Source organism: Pseudophryne corroboree, chromosome 1 (assembly GCF_028390025.1).
Source record: "Pseudophryne corroboree isolate aPseCor3 chromosome 1, aPseCor3.hap2, whole genome shotgun sequence".
Classification (NCBI taxonomy): domain Eukaryota; kingdom Metazoa; phylum Chordata; class Amphibia; order Anura; family Myobatrachidae; genus Pseudophryne; species Pseudophryne corroboree.
In genome coordinates, this window is record NC_086444.1 from 730,243,662 (window position 1) to 730,252,989 (window position 9,328).

The 9,328-nt window shown below is 44.2% G+C and overlaps 1 protein-coding gene across 2 annotated transcripts in view; it reads left to right on the plus strand.

Moving 5' to 3' along the window:
* Positions 1-9,016, plus strand: part of LOC134939453 (gastrula zinc finger protein XlCGF8.2DB-like) — a 46,661-nt gene extending 37,645 nt beyond the window's left edge. For both annotated transcript variants that reach the window (XM_063932135.1, XM_063932136.1), the window contains exon 2: positions 7,129-9,016. In XM_063932135.1, coding sequence (XP_063788205.1) covers positions 7,189-8,319 — 1,131 coding nt within the window. In that variant the 5' untranslated portion in view covers positions 7,129-7,188 and the 3' untranslated portion in view covers positions 8,320-9,016. The remainder of the gene's footprint in view (positions 1-7,128) is intronic.
* The last annotated feature ends 312 nt before the right edge of the window (positions 9,017-9,328 follow it).

Genomic DNA, 9,328 nt, shown 5'->3' on the forward strand with positions numbered 1-9,328 from the left:
GCTGATTCTGGCAAATTCCCACAATGTCCTTCTCAGTCATCTACAACTGACGGTAAACTTCCTACAAGCCCACGGGTGGCTCATCAATTGGAAGAAGTCCTCGCTGGTCCCTGCTCGGAGGTTGGTGCACCTGGGGGCACTACTGGACACACACAGCCAACGCCTGTTTCTGTCTCCAGAGAAGGTCCTGAAACTTCAGGACAAGATCAGATACTTCCTCTCTCGTCCAAGAGTGTCGATACACTCGGCGATGCAAGTACTAAGTCTCATGGTGTCCGCTTTCGACATGGTAGAGTACGCTCAATTTCATTCTCGCCCTCTGCAGAGGTTAATCCTTTCCAAGTGGGACGGCCTGCCTCATCAGATCAGGTCTCACATGATCTCCTTGACTCCGAAGATTCGTCTGTCGCTGACTTGGTGGCTACTGGACCAGCGGTTAAGCAGGGTCCGACCCTTCTGGATCCCCAACTGGGTCCTAGTGACTACGGATGCCAGTCTGAGGGGTTGGGGCGCGGTGTTGGACCAACACTCCTTCCAGGGTCGGTGTACCAAAGAGGAATAACTCCTCCCGATAAACATTCTGGAATTGCGGGCAGTGTTCAATGCTTTGTCTCTCGCCCTGCCTCTGTTAAAGAACAAGCCTGTTCAAGTACGGTCAGACAACGCCACCACGGTGGTATACATGAACCATCAAGGAGGCACTCGAAGTCGCATGGCAATGATGGAAGTATCAAAAATCCTTCGTTGGGCGGAACGCCATCTGCCTGCAATATTGGCAGTGTTCATTCCGGGAGTCCTCAACTGGGAAGCGGATTTCCTCGGTCGTCAGGACGTGCATGCCGGAGAGTGGAGTCTTCATCAGGAAGTCTTTCAACTCCTAGTGGACAAGTGGGGTCTACCAGATGTAGACCTGATGGCATCTCGACACAATCACAAAGTTCCGGTCTTCAGATCAAGGACCAGGGATCCTCGAGCAACGTTCATGGACGCACTGGCACTTCCATGGAACTTTCGGCTGCCCTACGTGTTCTCTCCAGTGTGGTCTCCTGCCCAGGGTGTTACGGAAGTTCAAACAAGGAGGAGGAATACTACTTCTGGTCATTCCAGCGTGGCCCAGACGGCATTGGTTCTCAGACCTGCAGGGTCTATCGATAGAGTGTCCTCTTCTTCTTCCTCAACGCCCAGACCTCCTCGTTCAGGGCCCTTGTGTCTACCCAGACCTGGCCAGACTGGCTTTGATGGCGTGGCTCTTGAAGCATCACTCTTGAAGGCCAAGGGATTCTCAGAGGCGATTATCCAAACTATGCTGAAGGCCCGCAAACCGGCTTCTGCATGGATTTATTACGGGTTCTGGAATTCTTACTTCACCTGGTGTGCTGCTAAGAATTACGACGCATACAAATATAGAAATTCCAGACTTCTGGCTTTTCTGCAACAAGGCCTGGACTTAGGCCTTCATCTGGCCTCCCTCAAGGTTAATATCTCTGCCTTGTCGGTGTGGTTTCAGAGAAAAATTATATCTATTCCTGACGTTGATACTTTCACTCAGTGTGTTTTACGGATTCAGCCTCCCTATGTCCCTCCTGTGGCTCCATGGGATCTGTCTGTTGTCCTGAATGCCCTGCAAGAGTCTCCATTTGAACCTCTTGAATCAGTGGACCTTAAATGGCTCACGGTCAAGGTCCTGTTCCTACTGGCTATTGCCTCTGCTAGGAGGGTGTCCGACCTAGGCGCTCTGTCCTGTCGTCCACCCTTTCTGATATTTCACCATGACCGAACGGTTCTTAGTAGTCACCCTGGTTATTAGCCTAAGGTGGTGTTATCTTTCCACCTTTAACCAAGAGATTGTGGTTCCGGCCTTTATATCTTCTAATTTGTCCTCCAAAGAGTGGTCTTTGGATGTGGTATGGGCTCTCCATATTTATGTGGAAAGGACTGCCTCTATCAGGAGGTCAGATTCCCTTTTTATACTTCTTGGTTTTCACAAACATGGCTGGCCTGCGAATAAGCAAACCATGGCCAGATGGATTAGAATGGTGAGTCCACAAGCTTATGCGCAGGCTGGACTTTCAGCTCCTGCTGCTATCAAAGCCATTATACTTGGCCTGTTGAACCTTATTGGGTGACCCGCTGGGGCGTGTCCGCTGAACAATTGTGCAAGGCGGCTACGTGGTCCTCAGTGAACACGTTCATTAGGTTCTATGCCTTCAATACTTCCACCTCCCGGGATGCTTCCTTTGGATGCTGGGTTCTCATACCCGCTACGGCGCGTCCCCTGCCATGAGGAACTGTCTTAGGACATCCCAGATGTTTCCCTGTGGAAACCAATGTACCCCGCTGCAGAAAAGGAGATTTATGGTAGACTTACAATGGTTAAATCTCTTTCTGCGAGGTACATTGGTTCCATAGGGCGTCCACCCTGACGCACCTAGCTTCTGTGGGTTTGTATGGCATTAGCCGCTAGTCCCTTCTCTTGTCGTGAGAACGTGGTTCTATGTGACTAACATCAACCTTCTCTTTTACCTGCTCCTGTATTGGACTGGTTAACGAAACTAAGCTCCAGTGCCTGGAGGCGGGGTTATAGAGGAGGCCCCAATCCATCCTGGGACAGTCTAAAGCTTTTGGCGCCTGGATCAAGATCCACTCTACAGCCCGATGTTTCCTTGTGAAAACAATGTACCTCGCAGAAAGAGATTTAACCATGGTAAGTCTACCATAAATCTCCTTTTACCTACAAGTTCAGCTTCATTTTGTTCCTTTAGTCCTTTATCATGCCAGTATCAATCCAATCCACACCATTTGTGCATGTATAATTAAGATAAACAAAATACATTTACATAAGTCAGTACGTCTCATGGGTATACCCTGGCAGACCATTAACACTGTTCTCCCAGCATATATAAAGCAAAACATATAGAATTGAATATAAGAAAAGGTTGTTAAGTACAGTAGCTTTAAGTAAATTATCCAAAAGGTTCTAACTGGCAAATTGTAAAATGTATAATGAAGGAATTAAGGCTTTTGGTGTTCAATGAGAGAGCTTTGTGGAGATAAAAGTAAATACATGTAGATTACATTAAATACATTAGAATACATGTAAATACATTATGCTTGGAGTATCTAATAATATGCAGTTTTAGGTTGAGTGAATATTTGAAGTATTTCTACTATCAGACAATTACTTTTGATTGTATGTGACCATAGTTTGTGAACCATTTAATGGTTTAAACCATCTGTGGGACTGTTGTGAACAAGTGCAATGGAACAAAGCGCCTTCAGTCCTGTTTGGAGAAAGAGAGCGCTATATAAATAAAATTATTATTATTATAACACGGGGCCGACTATGTTTTTGTTACCATAGATTAAACTGTATGTCCAGGATTCATCACCACCGATGATTTCCCAGACATAGTTTGAGCAAGTCACCCAAGCCTGCTCCTTCTCTCGAGTCAGTTGATGGGGCACCAAGCATGCAGAAACCTTGCTTGGGCCAAGCTTTTTGTGACGTATCAAGCGGATGGATCCCAATCAGGTGTCTGTCTCCTCTAACTGGGTTACGATCACCCTGGCGTTAACCTCAACTATAGCCCACATGGCAGCAACGTTGTCCTCGGTGATGGCAGACACAGGTCAGCCGCAATGCTCCTCATCTTCCAGGGACTGTCTCCAACCACTCTACATACCACTCAAACCAGTGGTTCGGGACAGTGCTTCCTTCCCAAAAGCAGCTTGCCGTCAGTCAAAATACTCCTGCTGTCGCAGACCACTCTTGTAGAAGATCATGGCTCTCTGTTGAGCTCCATAACAAGTTTTGTGAAGGAAGTGACTTCTGCGGTGTGCAGTGCTGCTTATACGGTCCTGTGCCTTGACATTTCACAAGAACTTTAGTCAGAGATTACAGTTAACAATTAGACAGTCAGATTATGTATTCTCTACCTATGCACTGCACATTTGGAAACAGTAGTGAATATACACATCTTTGCGATTCTCCGGGTGATTCTGAGTTGGACGGATTAAAGGCCATTTCTCTCTGCATGGAATTGTAGTTTCTGAGTGGCAACGAGTAACAGTGTGGAGGCACAGTCCAATTGGAGTGCTGTGGGCATGTAGCCAGAATTCCATTTTATCTTGAGTCATTTATACGCCAGGGAGATGCCTATTTCACACAGATTTCTTGTACCCAGCATTGGGTAGGTGTAAGCGCTGGTAGTAATGATGGCGGCTTAGACTGCAGACAGAAAAATTTTAGCCATCTTCTAAGAACTTCCCTGTTTTAGCAGCAGGATATGATAATGAGAATTACCTGAGGCCGCTTTCCATTTTACAATACAGGTTGAGTATCCCTTATCCAAAATGCTTGGGACCAGAGGTATTTTGGATATCGGATTTTTCCGTATTTTGGAATAATTAGATACCATAATGAGATATCATGGTGATGGGACCTAAGTCTAAGCACAGAATGCATTTATGTTTCATATACACCTTATACACACAGCCTGAAGGTAATTTTAGCCAATATTTTTTAGAACTTTTTGCATGAAACAAAGTGTGTCTACATTCACACAATTCATTTATGTTTCATATACACCTTATATACACAGCCTGAAGGTCATTTAATACAATATTATTAATAACTTTGTATATTAAACAAAGTTTGTGTACATTGAGCCATCAAAAAACAAAGGTTTCACTATCTCACTCTCACTCAAAAAAGTCCGTATTTCGGAATATTCCGTATTTCGGAATATTTGGTTATGGGATACTCAACCTGTACTAGAATTCCAGATGCACTGCTCTCATTTAGTTTGATATTAAAGGAATTGTTTTGCTTCCGCTTTCACCCATCCTTGACACTAGTCTAATATATCTGCCTAATTTGCTAGTGTCTGCCTTCTCCCCATTGTAAATAATTATTATATATTATAAATAATTACTACTAATAATAGTGTAACACCTTGTCACTGCTTGGCTGGCATGAGCTCCTTAAGTAGACAGCTCATCTTTCCTCTGACACATTCCTCTATTGTGGGTGTGGGTAATTAGTAAGTCTTTAGTGCATCTCTTTAACACAGCTCTGTTTCTCTGTATAGCAGCTCTGCATCTCTGACTCTGGTGCTCTTCTGCTGCCCCATCCTCCCTTGACCTCATCCCCTATTATGGAGCTTCCAACTGCTTTACTGGCTGCTGGGGTCTTATGTATGTGTGGACTCTTTCTTTCGTCATAGTGTGGGTCTCTTACTCCTTCTCTCCATAACTGGCATCATGTCCCGTTATGTACGATTCTTCACTCTTTATATACAGTATGTGCTCTTTATCCCCTCACAAATATTGATCCTTCGCTAACTAGTTAGGGTAACGGGACCACAGGAATGAGTCCGTGCTGAGATATCCCCACCTGTTTTCACTGACTGGAATAACCACAGCTTATTGATGGCCTTCTACCATTGAGTGTTAATAACCATCGATAGCTTGCCAATGATGATCGATAGTTTTACCATCAATGGCGGATATCTGACAATTCTTTAAAATGTAGTCAGAGATCTTTTTTTTTTTTTCTCCCTCGCTTAGGGGGGAAAAAAAGTAACTTAGCTCCACCCATGGTCACACAGCTAGGTCGCCCTGTTGCTTAAATGGTCGACTACCTGTCATTCCCCAAAGCAGAGAAGTCCGTCGATGGGTGTTTCATGTTGCGATGTTAAGCATAAATGTCATCAACAATTTTGACCATCAGTGGTTAATCCATTAAGAGCCGTTCCTGACACAACTGTGTATCCCACCCTTCTTTGACAGGTCAAATCACTCAGAGCCGTTTCTTTCTGCCCCTCTCTTCACTAATAGATCACAGCCAGATCACTGTATCAATCTGCTTGCTATCACAGAAGGTGTTTTAGATTAGGGGCAGTGGCACGTCCTACTTCTAGACTTAACTGGATCTGCCTGGCGGCTAGGTAGCACTGTAAGTGTGGCATGCAGAATAAAAAAAATTAAACTTGCATAGCATCTGGGGGCTGCTTCAAGCATATTAAGACTGGCATAAAGGCAGAAGAGTGACTTCCCATTGGAAGTGCTCTCTGCTAATCACAATCCAGACTGGTAGCCCCATGGGGAGAAAATAATTCCCCCTGGGACTGCCTGTCTGTTGTGTGATTTGCAGATAGCGAATCCAATGGAAAGCCACTGCACTTACTGGGTTCTCAAAGGAGTGGCAGTTTTTTACTGGGTGGGTTGAAGCCCCTAAGTAAAATTACCACTGGATAGGGGGGTGTTAAAACAGCTTTCATCTGTGAACATTTTGTAGGGGCCACTGGTGGACACTGGTCTGCTTTACACAAAAAAGGGATGCTGCACTGGACAGCACAGAGCTCAGACTTTTTCTGATGTTTCTAAAGATTCATCATTTATATTGGTATATTTTATTTGTATTGGTATAATTTGTTTACTACTACTACTACTGCATTACAAGTGTTCTATCTTCATCTATCTTCAATGAGCTTCTATAGAATGCAAAACTAGTAAGACAATGGGGGTCATTCCGAGTTGTTCGCTCGTTATTTTTTTCTCGCAACGGAGCGATTAGTCGCTACTGCGCATGCACAATGTCCACACTGCGACTGCGCCAAGTAAATTTGCTATGCAGTTAGGAATTTTACTCACAGCATTACGAGGTTTTTTTCTTCGTTCTGGTGATCGTAGTGTGATTGACAGGAAGTGGGTGTTTCTGGGCGGAAACTGGCCGTTTTATGGGAGTGTGTGAAAAAACGCTACCGTTTCTGGGAAAAACGCGGGAGTGGCTGGAGAAACGGAGGAGTGTCTGGGCGAACGCTGGGTGTGTTTGTGACGTCAAACCAGGAACGACAAGCACTGAACTGATCGCAGATGCCGAGTAAGTTTGGAGCTACTCAGAAACTGCTAAGAAGTGTCTATTCGCAATTCTGCTAATCTTTCGTTCGCAATTTTGATAAGCTAAGATTCACTCCCAGTAGGCGGCGGCTTAGCGTGTGCAAAGCTGCTAAAAGCAGCTTGCGAGCGAACAACTCGGAATGACCCCCAATGTGGATATCAATCCAGATACAAATAATGTGTACAGTTAGTTTCTCCTAAGCTAACATGTCATTAACTTTTTAACAGATCACCCAGCGAATGGTACAGTACCTAAACCTCTCGCATGTCTAGCTTCCCAATTTAATCATGGAAAATTCCAGTGGTGAAGAAAATGAGAATGACCAAGAAGGCAATACCGTAAAGTCCAAACCGAGAAGACAGTGCAGAAAAACAGAAAATGACTCACCAAATGAGTTCCCGCACAGGAAGCCCTCTCAGAAAGGGAAGGCTGTGAATGAGAACTCTGACACAACAAATACCTGCACTAAGGATCAAGCTAAGTTTTCTTGTGAGCATTGCGGGAAACAATTTCACAGAAAGCCAAACTACATTGTGCATCAAAGAACGCATACTGGGGAAAGGCCTTACATATGTAGTGAATGCGGAAAATGCTTTACACAAAGCTCCAGTCTGTTTAGGCACCTGAGAGTTCACGCAGAAGTGAAACCCTACACTTGCTTAGAATGTGGCAAAACCTTTACACAGAATGCCCATCTTATCACTCACACGAGGATCCACACAAGTGAAAAGCCCTATTGCTGTAGAGAATGTGGCAAGTGTTTTAGCAGCAGTTCAAACCTGGTAAAGCATCAGAAAGTTCACACAGGTGAAAAATCATGGCACTGCACTGTGTGCTGGAAGAGTTTTTCCTGCAGCACCCAGCTTCGAGCACATTTTAGAGTTCACACAAAAGAGAAGCCATACATGTGCAGTATGTGTGGAAAAAGCTTTAGCAGCAGTTCAAACCTGGTAACTCACCAGAGGGTTCATACAGGAGAAAGGCCGTATGCCTGCACAGAGTGCAGCAAACGCTTTACCCAAAGTTCCGCACTTCTACAGCATCTCAAAACTCATGCCAAAGAAAGACCCTGTGTGTGCCCCGAGTGTGGAAAGTGTTACACAGATGAAGCCAGCCTCGGGAGGCACAAGAAAATTCACACAGATGAGAAATTATTTACATGTTCAGAGTGTGGAAAAAGTTTCAGTGGCAACTCCGCACTGGTTAGACATCAACGTGTCCATTCAGTGGAGAGGCCTTATACCTGTGCTGAGTGTGGGAAAACATTTAAACACAAATCTACAGTTGTAAGGCACAGTAAGGTTCACATGGAAGAGAAGTCTTTTGTCTGCACAGACTGCCCAGAAATATTAAAAGATAACTGGAGCCTTTTAATGCACAGAAAAACACATAATGAAAGAAGTCCAGTAATACATTAAACTAACATATGTGCTTTGTGTCCGTGCATTTGAATGAATGCTCCACAATGTTGAAGTGTTAGGACAGAATATATTGTGATTGCTTTTAACGTACAATATTAAGTTTTGTAATGTTATAACATCACTTACTGGGACAAAAGTTGTTAAAGACTAAGGTGTCTCAGACTGTCTTCTAAAGCAGAGGTTTGGGGCTCCGACTTGTTAAGCTCATATAAAGTTTGTGATAATGCATTTATTGTAGATGTTGCCATGTCCTGAAATTATAGAACCCTGTCCACGATTTATACCTAATATAGACCCAAATGTATTAAGCCTTAAAAAGGGCATCCGGTCTCTAGGTCGACCACACTTAGGTCGACAGTGTCTAGGTCGACCACTTTCGGTCGACAGCAAGTAGGTCAACATGGTTTCTAGGTCGACAGGGACTCTAGGTCGACTTGACAAGGTCGACATGAGTTTTTCACTTTCTTTCTTTTTTTAATTTTTTTTAACTTTTTCATACTTTACGATCCACATGGACTATAATTGGAAACGGTAAGCTGTGCCGAATGCAGTGGTAACGGAACGAGGCACCTTGCCTGAAGCATGGCGAGCGAAACGATGCACTAATTGGGGTTCCCAGTCACTGTACGGAGAAAACGACATAAAAAAGTGAAAAACTCATGTCGACCTTTTGTCACGTCGACCTAGTACATGTCAACCTAGAAACCATGTCGACCTACTTACTGTCGACCAATAATGGTCGACATAGACACTGTCGACCTAAGTGTGGTCGACCTCACATACCGCACCCCTTAAAAAGTGCTAGCGTAGAGATGGATAAAGAGTGATAAAGTACCAGCAAATCAGCTTCCTAAATGCCATGTCACAGGCTGTGTTTGAAAAATGACAGGAGCTGATTGGCTGGTACTTTATCTCTCTTTATCCATCTCCACTTCATCACTTTTGAAAGCTTAATACATTTTGGGCTTAGCCCTAAAATGAAATACATTAATTTAAATATGATGCT